Genomic DNA, 18981 nt, shown 5'->3' with positions numbered 1-18981 from the left:
GAAGAGGTCTCCATAACATGGGACTGCTGGCAAGTCTGTAAGGCGGCTTCTTAATTAGTGATTGATGGGTGATGGACCAGCCCATTGTGGGTGGCGCCATCCCTGGGCTGGTGGTGCTGGGTTCTATAAGAAAGCAGGCTGAGCAAACCAGGTGAGCAAGCCAGTAAGCAGCACCCCTCCATGGCCTCTGCATCAGCTCCTGCCCCCAGACTCCTGCCCTGCTTGAGTTCCTGTCCTGACTTCCTTCAATGATGAGCAGGGATGTGGAAGTGTAAGCCAAATAAAACACTTTCTGCCGCCCCAGTTTTCTTTCGGTCACGGTGTTTCATCACGGCAACAGAAACACAAACTAAGAAAATAGCCTCACACAAAACGCACCCTCAGTCATTTGGAGTGGGGGTGACATGGAGCTAATTTGTTCATTTTTATTCTATTTTAAATTATTTGTGACTCTGTGTGCACCACGTGTGTGCATGTGCCCTTGGTGCACAGAAAGAGGATGTCAGGTCTTCTGGGAATGGAGTTACGAGCACCTGACAGCGGCCTGATGTGGGTGCTGGGAACTAAGTCCAAGTGCTCTTCTCTTCAGCCCTGTCTGTTTTGGTGTGTGTGTGTGTGTGTGTGTGTGTGTGTGTGTGTGTGTGTATCTTATTATGTAGTCTAGGCTAGCCTCCAATATATTATCCTCTTGCCCCTGGAGTACTGGGATCATTGGCACGTGCTACCATGCCTGGCAGGAAATGCCATTGGAATGCTTGAACATTTGTATATTATGGTTTTGTATATATTATAATACAATATTTAAAAAAACATAAATATGTAATATCTCTATATTGTAGGTCATTTGCTTTGTCTTATGTTAATTTATTTATATTTTCTGAAGCAATGGTCTAAATATGTAATTTTTATTTTATTTCAACCTGGGTGTGTGTGTGTTTGGGAAGAGGCAGAGATGAGAACCGCCCTATGAAAGGAAACTAAAGGTTCGAACACCCAGACAACATAGCAGCATCTCCCCCTAGTGGGCATAAGAAGGTACTGCTACTTGCTCAAGGTCCTTCCCAGGGATGGAGAGACAAGAGAGGTAACAGGCACCTCTAGCTAGCCTCTGGCTCCTCCCTACCTGCTGCTGTTCTGGTCACCGGGGCAGAACATTGGCTTTATTTTGTCACCTTGACACAGGCTAGATCATCTGGGAGGAGGGAACCTCCGTTGAGAAAATCACTCTCTAGACTGCCCTGTGGACAGGGCACATTGTCTGGGTTAATGATTGATGTGGGTGGGCCCGGCTCGCTGTGCCTGCCACTCCTGGGCCAGTGGTCCTAGGTTGTATGAGGAAGCAGGGTGAACAAGCCATGAGGAGCAAGCCAGCACCCTCCATGGCCTCTGCCTCAGTCCCTGCCTCTATATTCCTTCCGTCTGAGCTCTGGCCACGACTTTCCTCACTGACATAGCATGACCCGAGAGTTGTAAGTGGACAGAGCTCCCCCCTTTCCCCTCATACTGCTTTTGGTCATGGTGCTTTATCGCAGTAAAACGAAGTCTCACCGTGACAAGTGCCATTCAAAGGCCGGTGCCTGCACGTGAGTCTGAAGCCTCTTTTTAGCAAACAAGAAGCCTTGGGCACCCGTTTTGAATCATGTAACGATTAGGGATCCTCCTTGGCTATAGACCTTGCCTTAAATTTTTTTAAAAGATTTATTTATTTATTTATTTATTTATTTATTTATTTATTTATTTATTTATTTATTTAATGTATATGAGTACACTGTTGCTGTCTTCAGACGCACCAGAAGAGGGCACCAGATCCCATTACAGATGGTTGTGAGCCACCATGTGGTTTCTGGGAATTGAACTCAGGACCTCGGGAAGAACAGCCAGTACTCTTAACCACTGAGCCATCTCTCCATCCCTGTCTTAATTTTTTGTTTTCTTTTTTCTTTCTTTTTTTTTTTTTTCAGAGCTGGGGACCGAACCCAGGGCCTTGCGCTTGCTAGGCAAGCTCTCTACCACTGAGCTAAATCCCCAATCCCCCCCGTATTAATTTTTTAAAACATTAATAATTAGCTAGTTTGTGTGTGTGTGAACATGTGTGCATGGTTGTGTGTGTGTGCGTGTGAGGGTGTGTGTATATGTTGAAAATGTGGAGGCCAGAGATTAACAGATGTTGTTCCTCAGGTGGCATCCACCTTTCTTTTTTTCTTTTAGACAAGTTCTCCCTGGCCTGAGGCTCACTGAGTAGGCTGTGGCTGGGATTGTGGGGAGTCCCCTGTCTTTGTCCTCCCAGCACTGGAATAGCAAGCGTGTGCCACTATGCTGCGCTTTTTCTGTAGGTGGTGATTGAACTTGGGTCTTCAAGCTACACAATGAGGCCTTTTCCAACCAAGCCTTCCCTCCAGCCCTCCCCTAGCCCTCTCCCGTGTTCCCTTTCTCATTGTTCTGTCCACCATGAACCAAAGAAGAGCTCCCTACCACCTGCCCCTGCCATCAACATATTCTGGTCAAGCTCAAGGGACACAGCACCCACACAAAGGCTCCAGAGAGGTGAGCCCAAGTGACAACTCAGGGCGAGTTTTGTCAGTGTTTGTTCACAGTGAAAAGAAAAATCTAATACAAGGACTCAGAGCCACTGAGGTTGATGGGACCTGACGGGCCTCTCGGCTGCCTGGCAGCGGGACCAGTAGAATCTTAGATAACAGAGCCCAGACCCAGCTCTCTAGGGCACCCCCTGTGGAAAAGGGTCATCCTACTTTCAAAGTGCGTTTGTGCCTGCAGGTTTCTTTACCTGAGCTGTGTGCAGAGCCGGCGGATAGGCACTGGGTGAAGGCAGACCCCTGTTTGACTCCTCTGGGCCCACCCGGGCCCTTCTCCACCTCCTGGCCCGGCGGTCTGCAGTGTGGAGGGTCTCCTCTGGATCACTGCTGTCGGAAGTCTCTCCACCGGCTGCCTGAGGGTTGAAATTGACATCCAGCTCTCCCTGGAGGTGCGTCTTCTCTGCTGAGGGGTTCTTGGGGGCCTTCCTCTGCAGCCAGAGGAGCTTAGCCCGACAGCCGGCTTCCCGAGATGAGCTAGTGGAGGATGTCTCTGAATCCGAGCACATGGCCTCAGGGTTTGAGGGAGAGGTGGCTAAGGGACCTTGGCCGGAACTCTGGGCCTGTGCAGGCTGAGGCTGGGGTTGCTTGAGCCTGCCCTGGGATGGTGGACGCAGTTTACTCAAGGCTTCGCTGTAATCAAAGTCTTCCTCACTGTCAGAACCTAACTCATCATAGGCAGATGCCACACTGGACGCCACCTCCAGGGCCTGAAAGGTCCTACTCTTCGGCTTGGCCAGCAGGCGGGTTGGGGGCTGTCTACTACTGTCCTTCAAAGTCATCCAGTTCCCGTCGGGGCTCTGCAGGAGTGGGACCAGATCTGCGGGGTAGAGGTGAGAAAGAAACCAGAGGGGTCCATCATCACTGCAGGAACAAGCTGGGATCTCCCACGAGGTTCCCGTGAGATTGGGTGACCCCCGTAGGCGACCAGGGACTCACAGGACATTAAGAGTACCCAACTGTACACGGTATCATCAGTGTGGATTTCTCCCATCCAAGGCTCAAGGGACATCATGGGAGAGGGGACAGAGAGGCTTTAAGAGATAGAGGCTGGGGCGGAGAACTGTTAATGAGAGTTGACTTCTGGGTGAGGCACAGCTGTTGCACATGTCAGCTCACAGAGCTGTGGCTTCCTCCCTGACACCTCCACAGTATGGAGTCTGTGAAATTAACAGTGCAGATGGGAGAGGGGCTCCTAAGGTCCCAGCCCTAGCAGGGAGCTTTTGGCAGTTGATGGCTGCGGAGGGAGGGTCTTCTGTATTCTAGGCTGACCTCACGCTTGCTTTGTAGAAATATTATTGAGGGCCGGAGAGATGGCTAAGTGGTTAAGAGCACTGACTACTCTTCCAAAGGTAGGGAAGTGAGAGGAAAGTGGGAGAAGCTGGGAGGAAAGTGGGAGAATCAGGGGGACATGGGAGAAACGAGGGATGTGGGAGAAGCAGGGGATGTGGGAGAAGCTGGGGACGTGGGAGAAGCGGGGGACATGGGAGAAGCTGGGGACATGGGAGAAGCTGGGGACATGGGAGAAGCTGGAGACGTGGGAGAAGCTGGGGACGTGGGAGAAGCTGGGGACATGGGAGAAGCTGGGGATGTGGGAGAAAGGGGACATGGGAGAAGGGGGGACATGGGAGAGCTGGGGACATGGGAGAAGGGGGGACATGGGAGAAAGGGGGACATGGGAGAAGCTGGGGATGTGGGAGAAAGGGGACATGGGAGAAGCAGGGAAGTGAGCATCTGGGTATCGGAATGGTGAATCTAGGAATAAAAGACACTTAACGGAAACCCTGAAACCACACAGACAGAGCACTCGTTGCTGAGCATTGAAGCTGCGCAGGCTTCACCCATCAGGCGAGAGTGGGCTAACAGGAAAGTGACCTCTCACAGAACATCCTTAGATTAACAGATAGTTGACATTTCCCGTTCTTCACACAGGGTGGATTTTGCTCATAGACTGTTGGCTAGTTATAGAGAGGAACTGTCAGCTAGTCTTCAAATGTTTACTCCTAGGGTGGCCACTTTGTGGTTAAGTATTGTTGCTATTCAGGGCAGGGATCTGGGTCTGGCCTACAACAGGTGGTGAGTACCAACAACAGCTGCTGCATGTAACGGCACGTGGGTCCGTGTTCTGCTGTACATATGTATTTATCAGGTGAGGAAGAGACCCCCCAAGTGTAGGGCTTCATGGTCCCTGGCTTCTATTTTCATGGTCACAGCCATGGCAGGAGAGCTTGGGAAAGTAGCTGAGCTAATTCCAACCTCTTCGTTTAGTGAGACTGTGCAAGCTGTTGATGTGAGTTCTAGCCCCTAAGGGAGAGGGAGAACATTCTAGAGCAAGCAGGAAGACCATAGGCACAATTGAACCACAATACATTCCAAGCTGTACTGAGGTAGACAGCTAACTACCTATCAGACACACACACACACACACACACACACACACACACACACACACACACGCACACATGGGAGGAGGAGCTGACGGTCATGTGATCATAGCTAGCAAGACTCCAAATAGCACTTGTGAAACCCGCTTGGAGGCAGGGAATGGTGGTACACACCTATAACCTCAGCATTTAGAAGTGGAGGCAGGAGGATTGAGTATTCAAGGCCATCCTTGGCTATTTAGGGAGTTGGGAGCCAGCCTAGGCTCCATGAGGTATTGTCTCAACAAAACCAAATCAAACCAACAACCAACCAACCAACCAACCAAACAAACAAACAAACAAACAAAAAACCCACCACCACCACCACCACCACCACCACCACCACCACCACCACCACCAATAACAAAACCATTACTTTTCCCGTCTAGTCCGTCCATGCTCCTCCAGCTGGGCAGAGCAGACTCCTCCAGCAGACGCTGGGCACGGTCCTTGGGCTGCCTTGGAGCAGCCTCTGCTGAAGAGGTCTTCAGAGTGTCTTCAGTAGTGAAGGAGAACGCAGACTGGGACCGCTGTGGAAAGAGGGAGGCGTGAGCGTTAAACACAGCCCCGGGCTGTGTGGCTAGAATCTGGAACAGTTTCGATGATGTCGATCAACAACATAGGGAGGGCATAGGGGTGGTCAAGGAGTCATCTGTGATTTTGCTAAATCCTCAACAGGAAGAGGCCCCAGCCACCTGCTTCCAACTGCTTCCAGCAGGTGGCACTGCAGCAATGTCTTTACTCAGCCTTGGGGCCTCCTGTGCTTACCAGCAAGTGGGAGGGTTACTTCACTATCCTGCTGTCTCACTACTTTGACTCTTTCCTTCCCACCCGTGGCCTCTGCTTTCTTTCAGTTTTTACCCACACAAGCATCTGTGGGAGACAAAAGAGTGGGCCCAACTGGAGGAGCTAGGTTAGAGGGAGTTTGGAGGGCCTGAGAGGTCTGAGCCCACAGCTCAGGAACGCAATGAGACCTGGACGAGGAGAGATTTGAAGGCAGTAGCTAATGAGGGGGTCAAATCAGTTGCTCCTGCATCGGAACCTGGGGGTTTAACTCTTCAAAGGCTCTGTTTCCTCAATGCTAGGGTCTCAGTTCTGCACTGGTGTGAGCATGTAGAGTCTGCACAAGGCAAGATTGCTCTTGCCTTGACAGTGCAAAGACCTGAGTTTGAATCCCAGAACCCACATTTAAAAGCTGGACAAAGCAGAGCACACTCATAATCCCAGCATTGGTAAGGTAGGAACAGAAGGGTCCCCGGGGATTGGCAGCTGGCTTGGCTGAATTGGTGAATTCCGGACCAGAGGGAGACCCCATCTCAAAAAATCAAAGTTGACTGTGCTTGACACCTGAGGTTGGCCTCTGGCTCCTACACACACACCTGCACACAAGTACAGACACATACATACACACCTGCAGACATGCACACACATGCATACCTATCACACACATTCATATCTGCACACAGGTACAAACACATGTACACCTGTATGCAGGTGCACACAGATATATACCTGTACACAGGTACACACACACACTCACACCTGTACACAGGTACACACATTCATACCTGTACACAGGTACACACACACTCACATACACACATTCACACCTGCACACAGACACACAAACCTGCATACCAGCACATCAGTACACATACATGTATACTTGCACAGACATGCACACCTGTCTACACACACACACACACACACACACACACACACACACACACACACACTATGGACATCTTCATTTTTCCTAAATTGGTCTCAATGTAAAAACTCCCCAGACACCTGCACTTTCCCTCAGCTTCTCGCTCTCCCCTGTACCTGCCCTGCTCCTCTTGCACATTCCCAGCCTCCTCTAGGACCCAGAGAGCACACTCAACTGCAGATGGCACAATGTGCTTCCCCCATTTCACTGGCTCTGAGCCACAGGTATGCAGGACCTGTGTGGGGCGGCAGTGCTGTGGTGACTTACCCAGAGGGCAGCACGTGCTTTGTGTCGTCCTGGAGGGGCTGCAGTCCCCTCACCCCTGGCCTTCACACCGCCACTCTGGGGCCGGGTACACTCTGGCTCCTCCTCCTCAGCATGCAGGTCAGCTTTATCCTTCTGTTTTCTTATAATCTGGGGGAATGGGGGACAAGTTCCGGAGGGATCACCTTTGGGATGTTTTTCCTCAGAAGTTTAGTTAGAGCCAATGTTTCAGCTCCGCCTTGTGTTGCAGTGGCACAGTGTATCAATGACCGACAGCCTCTGTCTCTGACAAATGCAACCACACCCTCCATTTGCAGGGGACTGGCTCTGGGAATCAGCCTCCTTGCTAAAGTGCTTGCTGTGTTCAAGCTCCAGAGTCCTTGCAAGAATGGTAGGCATAGTGGTTCAAGGTTAGAATTCTAGTGCCAGGCAGGCATGAACAGGAGGATCTCCTGAGGCTCGCTGGCCAGCCATCTTAGCCTAATCTGTGGTCCCAGGTCTCAGTGAGAGACCATATAACAAAATCAAGATGGACGGAGCTTGAGGAATGGTACCTGAGGTAGGTTTGAATGGTGTGTTTGCTTAGAGGACCTATGTACATCACCCAGTCCGTGCCGGATCATCTTCAAATCATTCATGGTAACTGACGTGACACGTGCTATTAAAACAGCTGCTGGGCTTACTGTCTGGGGAACGATACTGAGAAAAAGATCTATGGGTTAAGTAAAGATGCAGCTGTCACCGGTGTAACCGTGTGGGTACATGGATGAGGTAGCAGGAAGATGATGCTCAAATGACAGATGTAGGAAGGGACTCGGGCTTCGGGGACGGCGGAAGACCAGTGGTTAAGCTGGAGTGCTTCTTTTGGTCCATGAGGACTCAGCCCACTGCTTGGTACAGGAAGGTCAAACTGCCCTTTGTGGAACCTTCTGGAAACCCTTCCCCCACATATGTTGGGTCCTTGGCTACGGGGAAAGGCTTGTGGAGCCTTTCTGATATCCACAGTTCCTCACTTTGCATTACACTCCATGCTGGGGACTACAGAGACCCTGTGCCTGCTATTCCCCGGAGTAACTCTGAGAAATGCTCGCTGCCGGTCTCCCCATCTGATGCTGGTCCAGAAAGAGTCACACATCAGCTAAAGCCACAGGGCAGCGCATGAGCCCTGGTGCCTCTGGATTTAGGCCCTGACTTGAGGAAGGCCTGGAAGCCTTGGGGAGTGGCCATCAGCTGTGCTGGTATAGCCCTGTGCAGTGAGTGCTCCTGTCGGAACAGATTCCCCCGGGCCCCTACCTTTTACAGACAAGACAGCTGAGAAAAAGGGCAAGGCACCAAGACAGAATCCTTCAGTGAGTGAGTGTTTGCATGTCTGTGTGTTCACACATGTGTGGAGGCCAGAGGTCAACCTTGGGTGCCTTCCTCAGCCTTTCTCCACTTTTTATTTCAGACAGGGTCTCATATTGAGCCTGGATTTGGGACTAGGCTGGCCAGCCAGTGAACCCCAGGGACCCACGCACATTCCCCCGGGACGGAAAGCAGAAGCCATGTACAGCAAACATTTTACCGAGCTGAGAGATCTCTTAGCCCTCGGTGGACTTTTAGACCACAGAGCCATGAGGAAAGGGCAGGGGAGAAAGAAGGTGCCAGCCAAGGTGCAGACGTGGCCTGGTCGAGGCACTGCCCCCATTTTGGGGCAGGGTATAGCTGCATTTGCTTTCTGGCTTGTGGAATTGCTGGGGATAGTTGAGAGACTGGATTCTCCTCTCTTCTGCAGGGTAGCCTGTGCTATGCCCTTCCTTCTAACATCCCACGCTGGGCTCAAGGGCACGTGGCCCTATCAACGTCTCTTGACCCATGACTGGATGAGACTTCTGGGTGTCTTCAGGACCGAGGAGTGTCCTTGCTGTGTGAATGGGGCTGTGGGGTCGCTGTGACTGAAAATGAAGGCTGAAGTCTTTCAAGACGCCTTCCTGACAGCCCTTCATCAGGTGCCTCTAGGGGTCATCGTGCTCACAGGACCTATACCCTCCCCCAGCCTCCCTCCGGGCTTGAGTCCTGCCAAGCCAGTGAATGTGAATGTGAGGAGAGCAAGGACAGCAGACAGGATGGAGCCCGTGGCTTAACTTATGCCCCCTTAACTTTCGTCACAGCATCAGCAAATGAGCCCATTCTGAGTCTCCTCTCCAGCTCCCCAGAGGCTGGTTTGAATTGTCCTACCCTCTGCAGGATGGTGCCGGCCAGCTCCTCCGCCAGCTCTTGCCTGTGGTCCCGCAGGTAGCTGGCCTCGTTCTGTTTGTCCTGTGGAAGGAAGAGAATGAAGGGGCATGGGCTCATTGTCACACAGGTCCCGGCAACAGTAGAGAGGGGTTACACACAGCCTTACTTAAGGCTGACATGACCCCCAACCATTGACCCCAGACCATCGGCACTTGATCCTGATAGCCAGGATGTTGCTACCTTGTCGCCTCCCACCATACAGAAGGAGGTCCTACCAGGCTGTCCCTCTGGGATTCTGCTTTAGAAATGGCCTCTTCAATGGCTTCTTCTGCCACTTGTAGGGCAACAGCCAAGGTGTCCATCATGCTGTGTCCTAGGAAAGGACAGAACACAAGACAAGTCACAACTGTCCCCTGGGCTACGTTTCTGCTTTCAACCCTTGGGGTCCCAGGACACTCTCTAGCTGCTCAGGATAGGACATGAGCTCACTGATCTCCCTACTGCCTCTCACCATCCCTCATATCCTACACCCTGTGGTTCTCTGAGTCTTCCCTCTCCAGTCCCTTCTCTGCCTTCCGGTCTCTCACTGAGTAACCAAGATGGTTCCAGGGGGCTGTCAGACAATAATGTTTCTCTGTCCATGTTCTTAGGCAGCATAAGTCCCCTCTTGCACACTCTACCACTGTGATGACATAGATAAAAATGGTTAAATGACAATGGTTAAATGTCCCAGAGCCACTAGGCTGTGGTCATGGCTTAAAGCAAACAGTGAGGGCATACGTCAGCATCTGTGACAAGTCTGAGTAGGAAACATGTGGGACTCAGCTGGGAGTTCACGGCGGTAACCACTACGGTAATCCAGCGCCATACTCTGTGACCACACTACATAGACGGATCTGTGAATTTCAGACCAGCTCGGTAATTTGACAAACAGTAGAGGGTTACCATTGGCATTCAGTACTGCTGAGAAAATCCTTTAGCACAGTGAAGGCAAGCCCACGTGACCTTTTAAAGTGGACTGCACACATACACTGCTGCACTCTGCTTTTTATGTGGGTGAGGGAGACTGAACCCAGAAAGCCACACTTGTGTGGTGAGTACACCCCTCACCCCACCCCCTGTGTTTCCATCTCTAGAGTCTTGGCTGTACTGGCTATGCTGGCTTTGAACTCATGATCCTCCTGACATAGCCCTGGAGTAACTGGGATCACAGAGCCATTCAGCAGCACACTCACTGACTGCCTCAGAGTCCATGCTATATCAGCCATGGGATCTCGGGTCTGAAAAGGACGGTGTCTGTGCCTCTCTCTAATTTTAATCTGCTGTTGTCTTGTGTGATTAGCATATGCTGGTCTCCTGGGAGCTGCTGGAAGTTATCTGTGAAGTGAGACAAAGTGTGAACGCATTGACTCATTCATTAATCACTAGCTGAGCTCGTTAGACTCCCAGAGACACCAATGTGGCCAGAACGGGGGATTTGGGAAATATGATGAATTCTCTGAGAGAAACCCGGCTATGGTGGATGTATCTCACCATCTCAGGTAGAGGATGTATAAGGTCTGGCCGTCTGAACACACTTAATGTAAGCTTTAATAAGAAGAGCCCATGAGGAGAACATGTAAAGTGCAAGTTGCCACCACGTGAAGGGCTCCCTGGGGATGGATGTTTCTCTCCCAACTGGTTTCAATATATTAAAATTATTCTATTTAAAATTACCATGTGTGTATGTGTGTCTGTCTCTGTGTGTGTATGTCTGTGTGTATATGTGTGCATGCGTTTATATGTATATGTATATATGTATGTATGCATGTGTGCTTATATGTGTGCATGTGTGTATGCATGAATATCATGTGTACGTGTGTATATGTATATGCATGTATGTATGTGTGTCCGTGTGTATGTGTATACACATGTATGTGTTTGTATGTGTGCATGTGTATATGCATGTATGTCATGTGTATGTGTATACTGTATATGTGTTTGTATGTGTGTATGTGTGTGTATCTGATGTGTGTTTATATATTTATGTGTGTGTATGTGTGCGTGTGTGTATGTGTGTTTATGTGACATGTGTTTATGTATTTATGTGTGTGTTTGTATGCATGTGCATGTGTGTGTATATGTGTGTGTGTATGAGTGTATGTGTACATGTATTTGTGTGTATGTGTATTTGTGTATATACATATGTGTGTATATGACATGTGTTTATGTATTTATGTGTGTGTTTGTATGTGTGTGCATGTGTGTATGTGTGTATATGAGTGTATGTGTGTATGTATTTGTGTGTATTTGTGTATATACATATGTGTGTATATGTCATGTGTGTTTATGTATTTATGTGTATTTATATGTGTGTGTGTGTGTATGTGTGTGTGTATGTCATAGCATGTGTGTGGCAGTTAGAGGACAACTCGTGGGAGTCAGTTTTCTTCTTCTAACATTGGTCCAAGGGATTGAACTCAGACCATCAGGCTAATCTTACCAATCCTGATGTAGTATTTTATAACTAATACATATTAACTGTACAAAACACTAGATTTTGTTGTGACACATATATGATGTACTTTAACCATATCTTCCCACCAATGCATTTTCACATAACAGGCTGCACAGTCTCAGCAAACATGTGTGGGTAACTCCATTGACCTAGGTTCTAGGCTAATCTCCCTTGGTAAACAGACTGAGTCCATGAACTCAGGCATTTTCCAAATGGTGGCCAGGCATTTGACTGGGCATGCGTGTGACAGCAAGGCTTCGGATGGCGTTCTGTAATTCTTGGATGAGGGTGTTGGCATAAAAGGTAATGTTAGTAAATTATGGGAAGAGTTTCACACAGGAAGTGCAGGTTCCTGGCTTGATTACTGTCTCCCAATTCCAGAGCTCTCACTGGTCCGTCACAGCATGGCTATGATCATGGCTAGCCAATCCAGTCTCTGGGCCCCCCAGCTTCTCAGCAGCTGTCAGTCAAGCGACCTTACCTTCCGACTGCCTGTAGAATGTGGAGTCACTCCCTGAAATGCTCCCTTCATTCTCCAGGTTTGGTTCATACAGTCCTCCTCCTAGAGGACAGAGCAACACGGCCATGAGAGGGCTCTGATGAACACGATGGGCTTGAGCCACTGAGCTGGTATGTCAGCCGCATTGATGGAACCTGCCTTGTGAGTGGGCTGATGCTGCAATGATCCAGTATTTGGCCTGGTGTTTTTCTCTCTGCACAATGGTTTTTGTGCAACTATATCCCAACTTCCTCCCAGTATCTCCTGCTATGGCTTGAGTATATTTTCTTTCCAAACTCATGATGAACTTTAATCAGTGCGATGATTTTGGAAGTGGGCCTTAACAAGCAGTGACTAGACCAGGAGGATCCACCCTGATCGGTGAATCCTGGAAGTGTAGTCATTCAGGAGTGGGCTTGTTAGGAACGACCCTTCTTTCTTGGTGTTTCATGTGTGACCTGCCTTTCTATCTTCTGCTCTGGATAACACAGCAAAAAGGTCCTTGCCAAGGGGGCTGAAGAGATGGCTCAGTGATTAAGAGAGCTTTACTGCTCTTCCAGAGGACCCAAGTTCAGTTCCCAGTGACCGCATCGGGAGGCTCACAACCATCATCTCCAACTCCCAGAACCCACATCAGGAAGTTCCCAACAATCTGCAACTCCAGCTCCAAAGGATCTGATATCTTCTTCTAGATTCTTGTAGGCACTGCACTTGCGCATATGCATGTGTGTGCACATACATGTGTGTGCACATACACTCAAGCAAACACAAACACACACACCACACTCATGAGAGAGAGAGAGAGAGAGAGAGAGAGAGAGAGAGAGAGAGAGAGAGAGAAGAGAGCAAGGGAAAGAGAGAGAGAAGGGCTTTTCCAGCCTCTCAAACTTCCAGCTAAATAGGCTTCTACTGTTTCCAAGTTGCCTGGTCTTGTGTATTCTGACACAGCAGCCATGTTCAGTATTTTGAATGTAGTGTGGGGAGAAGGGCAAAGTTGTGGGGTGAGGACTGGGAAACATGAGGCCAGTCTCTGGGCCTGCACATCCCCTGCTGTGTCACCTTCAGCATGTTACAACCCTCTTTAGCCCTTGACTTCCTGACCAGGAAAACGGGCACACAGATGGCACCCTGCTATGTGAAGTGGCATCTTCTTGATGGGCATGGCAGCTACCCAAGCAGGTACCCTGAACTAATGGTTTAACTGTCCCCTTTCTCGACTGCAGAGGTGTCCCCGAGACGCAATATGAGAAAGAATTGAGATAAGTCATCATATTTGATGTCATAATGACTGCAGCTTTTCTCAGCTAGACACCTTTCTATGAAGCTTGTAGGTAAAGTCTGTCCTTTGGGCTTTCCAGGAGGACACCAACATGCTTGTCACTTTGCTAGGACACAGGATTCCGAGTCTGGGAAACAGAACTCAGAACATGAGTAAGTGGGAGTGTGGACTCAGGATATAGATCTGGTCTCTTATCTCCATATGGAAATGACTTTCCAATGGTTTGTCATCAGGGTGTGGTAGTTAAGAGTTGTTTCTAGGGGCTGGGCAGGTTGCTCAGTGGTCAGAGCACTGCTGCACAAGCCTGAGGACCTGAGTGCAAATCCCCCCAGGACCAGTGTTAAAAGCTAACTGTGGCCTCACATGTGCTTGTAACTCCAGTGCTGTGGGCAGTGGAGACAGGAGGATTGGTGAGCCTTGCTGGCCGCAGACTGGTTCCAGGTCAGTGGGAGATTCTGCATCAAGGGAGTTAGAGAGAGACAGGGCAGGAAAACCCATGCTTTCCTCTGACCTTCACATACATGTGCATAGATAGGTGCATGAACATGCTTGCACATATATGTGCATAGATAGGTGCACGTGCATGCTTGCACGCATGAACACACACAAATGATTTGTAGTAGAAGAACCCATAATTAAAACACCTACAATTTGCCAAAATAGTTTGGCATTCGAAGCTCTCAACGTGTCTAGTCCAGTAGGACTGTTCAAAGCACCTGAGTTGGAGCTGGAGGGATACTTAGTATAAAGTGCTTGCTGCTCAACTTTGAGGTCCTGAGTTCAATTCCCAGCACAAAAAGTTAAGTATGGAGGCACATGCCTTCAATCCCATCACTGGCAGTTGGAGGCGATAATGGAGAGGTGGAGACAGGTGGATCACTGGGTCTCCCTCGACAGCTGCTCTGTCTACTTGGTGAGTTCCATGCCTGAGAAAGGCCCTGTCTCAAAAACAAGGTGGATAGCTCTCGACACTGGAAGCTGACCTCTGGCCTTCCCTTCCAAGTGCACACACATACATGCACACCCATGCACACACGCACTCACGTACACCTGCACACACCAAAACAAAACCCTGAGTTAAAATCTGACACGATGTTGCACCACTCCCCGACGCCTGCCCTCTTTCCAGAACCTACTATTTAAACAAGTCTCTCTGTCTCTGTGAAGTGTGTGTACCCCAGAGGAGAGGACCTGCAAGTCAGGTCTTCTCTCTCCTCTTACTCCCAGCCACCAACCCCTCCTAGAGCAGCGGGCACTGTGGTACCTAGGATGTCAAAGCAGGCACCACTCTCCAGACGGTGCTTCTTGTACAGGTTCTTCAGGACCTTGGCGCTGCCGAAGCGCTTGAAACGGGTCTTCACGTTGTTGTAGAACCACTCCAGAGACTGCGTCCTCAGAAGCCTGTTAGACAAGCAAAAGTTAGGCTGTAGGGTGGTGACAACCCACGGCTGCCCCCTCCACGAGGAGGAGGTAGGTGTTTCTGTCACCGGGAAGCTGACTTGCTCAGGGAGAGAGACCTTTGGTGGGCCAAGCCCCGAGAGGTGAGTCAGGTTATCAGCCACCAGCTGGCCAAAGACGCACAGGGCCCCCGGTGAGAAGCAGGATCCATCCGAATCCACCCGGCGAGCCAGCGGATGCTTGCTATTTTATGCCACTAAGTTCTCTGTGGTTTATTAATGCAGAAAAGCTAACTCACAGAAACATCTGTTTAGCAGTAGGCTTTAGAGTTGATGCTCTTACTGTATTATCAAAAGCTCTAGTCTCTTTTCAGTCAGCGTAGAGCACCATGGGAAGGCTATTTCCCAGTGATCAAGGCAGCCATGGACGGTGTAGGCAGTGGGAATTTCCTTCGTGTCTTGTGAGAACAGACTCTAAAGCCCTTCCATTTGAGGGATAGCTTTTGTAATGTTTCTTACTGTGAACGTAAAAATACACACTCCCCTTGGGAAGCTCAGGAAAAGGATATAAAGATTTCCAAAGGAAAAGGGAAAAAAACTTTTTTCCAGATTCAACCAAAGAACAAACAAACATGAGGCCTGAGTGTGGACAGCACCCTTGGGTTAGTGCCTTGAAGTCTGATCCACAGAAGCTCCCATGGAGGTCTTATTTCGAGCTTGGCCTTTTGCTCAGTTCAGAGCTGAAGCTACAGGAAGTCCCACAGAGCAAAGAATCAGAAGAAAAACGTAAGAAAACCAGTGTTTCCCTTTAAAAACCCACCACTTAGCAGCACGCCACAAATGGGTAGCTCTTCAGTGAGCTGGTCGTGTGAGCACTTTTCTAATTTCTGTTTACATGGCATGACTCTGCTGGTAAACATGTCTTTTCATTCCAAGACAGACTAGAATCCTAATTCAAGCTCAAAAACAGCATTGGAAGAACTGGAATCTCATTCTAACCTCACCTAGGAATGCCAGACTGACCTGGGTTGACTGGATTTAAACAGCACAGTTGTGAGGAGGCAGGGGGCTGCCTACAAAGAACTCTGCCACAGTTGCTAGTGACAAAGTCGGGTGTTCCCAGGTCCCCACTTTAGCAAAACAAGGTACCTTGCAAACGGAAGACCCACGGATTTTCCTGCTCCACAGCTAGTCCTGGGGCCAGCGGCACGAGCGCCACCTAGAGGTCTGGTGGGAAAGTGTAGTCTGTAAGGCAGGTTTGGCTCAATTCCAGTTCTGCTGATCTCACTGCTTCCCAGATGACCAACAGCACGATCGCCACCTAGAGGCGTGGTCTGGAAGCACAACCCCAGCCGCCCACTATCCTCTCAGCCTAGCTGGGTAAAATTTGTGTTTAAGCAAAATTCTCCACAGGAAATCAAAGCTTGGTGACTAGGGATCTAACAAAATTTACTATGTGTTTTTAAAAGTAGGATGATAACCTTGTTTTAAACTTTAACCATAAAAGACGGAGCCAGTAACTTACCTCATCCCCTTTTCTAAGGAAAATGAACCAGACTGGCTAACACATAGCTATACAGATGAACATAATATTTGAAATCAAACTCTCAAATGCATGTCCATTAGTTATTTTAAAATGACATCAAAATCCTCTGGTCACACACTCAGGTCTCTACAATCAGTCAGTTTCTCCAAATGATGTAAGATAACCACAGTGTTTCCCTTTAAAAACCCACCACTTAGCAGCACGCCATGATGGTGGCATTATATTGACATTACTTCTCTGGCAAAATTATAGAACACCACGCTTAAGACCCACATCCAGTCTCAAGCCCACGTCCATGACACACAGTTAAGAAAGCAGAAACAAGCTTAACTGAATGGAGACTGAAGTCTGCAGGCCTGTGTAGTATTTGTCCCTCAGAAAGAGAGGAAACATTTCTGGCGATCACTTTGCACTGTTGAAGAAGTGCTCCTGTCCCCCCAGAATGTGACTAGCATTGGGCTGCATGTTGTCATTTATTACCGGTGTGACCGACCGACTAGCTATTGACTTACTTGATAGAGATATTGGTGAATGTGGGGCCAAATTTTATGAGGCACGTATCTGGTCTAATGTGGTGATGAACCAACTATAGACTTCGGATGTATACAGTAAGAACCGTAAAAGGGTAAGTAAAGAATTAGAGGGAAAGATGGAGGTGAAAAAACCCCAAGTTGCTTTCTCTTATAGAGACAATGGCAAGAGCCAGTTAGAAGGCCTTTGACTTCACTGAAGCCCCAAGGCCCAGAATCGGCATCAGCTTGAGATTCCTCCAAGCCACTGTCTCAGCTGCCTTCTGCCAGCAGAGGCCTAAGGAACCCAGAACTCCCTGACTGGGCCTGTCACCTGCTGATCACCAGCTCACACAATTGCCTTCTCAGCCCTATTCTGGGATGATTCCCTGGATAGGTCCTGTGAGAACCTCAAAGGTCTAATGACACGATTCCCAAAACACAAATCAAAATCTAAACAGCAACAAAAATCTTCTCTTGAGTCCAGTCATGGTCACTGTTCTACCACAATGAGGAGCCACCATGACCAAGGCAACTTATAGAAGAAAGCATTTCTTTTCTGTGTTTACCTAGAGTTTTAGACAGAGCAGTAGCTGAAAGCTTTACATCCTAATCCACAGACAGGCATAGACAGAAGAGGGGGGAGACACACACACACACACACACACACACACACACACACACACACACAGGGCCTGTCATGGGCTTTTGAAACCTCAAAGCCCACCCCCAGTGACACACCCACTTCACCAAGGCCACACCCACTCCATACCTCCTAATCCTTCTCAGTTTATCATCTTCGGACTAAGCCTTGAATATATGAGCCTCTGTGGGCCCACTCTTTATTCAAACTACTACAAGCCCTTAAAGGAGAAAGATCAATACACATCAGGTTAATAGTGATGGCTGACATAACACTGCGGTGTGAGCTAGCACAGTACTCTGTCCTTCTGACTTCAGAACTTGTTGTTTATTATCAGCATCCAACCAATTGTATCCAAAGCGCCTTCTAAAAGGCTAAATAAATGCTAAGAACAATCTGGAAAGAAAAGCAACATTCAAGTCTTACATTGTCTTTTTTTTTACTTTTTTTCTGAAACAATGTCTTATGTAGCCCAGGCTGGCCTTGAACTTGAGATCCTCCTGCCTCCACCTCCCGAGTGCTAGGATTACAAGCATGCACCACACCCACACGCCGAGCTTCTTACGTTTCATCCTAATGATTAATGTGTTTCTTAGCATTTGATAGTTCTGAAATGCAATCCACTCTGCTACCCCAGGACTGGCTGATTTCCATTGGCTGGGCCCCTCCCAAGCATCCTTACCTCAGCAGATCTGAGTGAGGCTTGAGAGTGTGGCTTTGAACACTTCCAGGTGAGAGGGTTGGTGAGCTAGAAATAGATCAACGGCTCCAGAAGAGCCCAGAGGTTGATTCAGAGCCTGCCACTTGGGTGTACCTGTCACTTGAGTGTTTGCAGAGGAAGATTCCTACAGCCTGATGACAGAAATGCTCTGAAGGACCAATCTATTCTGAAAAGTCAAGAGATACACAGACTCAAGATGGGAAAGAACAGCTTGCACTCAGGGCCTCTGAGTGTGTCACTGTGAATCTGCAGACATACGTGGCTAGGAGGCTTGAAGTGTCATGCTCGGGTGATAGGTGACAATGGCTATTAATGTGACCCAGCTTGCTAAGGTGAAGAAGTAGGAGCTGACAAAGAACAACAAGGGAATGAAACTCAGGGCTAGAAGCAAGAACAACCGAGACTGACTCACCCACCCTGGTTATATCCAAAGCCCAACAAAAGCAAACTCCTCCAGCTGTGGGATACTATTCCTGACAAAAGCCCCTTCAGGAAGAAAGGACTGATTCTGGCTCACAGTGCGAAGATACAGACCACAGTGGCAGGGGAGGCATGGCCACGGGAGTTAAAGGCAGCTGGACACTTTGTATCCACAGTCAGAAATAATGAACAGATCAGTGTAGGACGGCAGGGGAGACAATGGGAGGTAAAGAGAGCTGGACACTTTGCATCCATAGTCAGGAA

At 49.0% G+C, this 18981-nt stretch overlaps 1 protein-coding gene across 13 annotated transcripts in view; it reads right to left on the bottom strand.

The window, feature by feature from the left end:
- The window catches only part of Myrip (myosin VIIA and Rab interacting protein), a 166712-nt gene that overhangs the window by 33982 nt on the left and 113749 nt on the right, over positions 1-18981 (bottom strand). For 7 of the 13 annotated variants that reach the window (XM_087562585.1, NM_182844.3, XM_087562584.1 and 4 more), the window contains 7 exon segments: positions 14746-14882; positions 12185-12265; positions 9482-9579; positions 9207-9287; positions 6993-7139; positions 5391-5544; positions 2786-3411 (listed from right to left, as the gene is read on the bottom strand). In XM_087562585.1, coding sequence (XP_087418711.1) covers positions 2786-3411; positions 5391-5544; positions 6993-7139; positions 9207-9287; positions 9482-9579; positions 12185-12265; positions 14746-14882 — 1324 coding nt within the window. 13 annotated transcript variants of the gene reach the window in all.

Source organism: Rattus norvegicus, chromosome 8, assembly GCF_021556685.1.
Source record: "Rattus norvegicus strain SHRSP/BbbUtx chromosome 8, alternate assembly SHRSP_T2T, whole genome shotgun sequence".
Classification (NCBI taxonomy): domain Eukaryota; kingdom Metazoa; phylum Chordata; class Mammalia; order Rodentia; family Muridae; genus Rattus; species Rattus norvegicus.
This window is presented reverse-complemented; position numbering and strand designations above follow the sequence as displayed.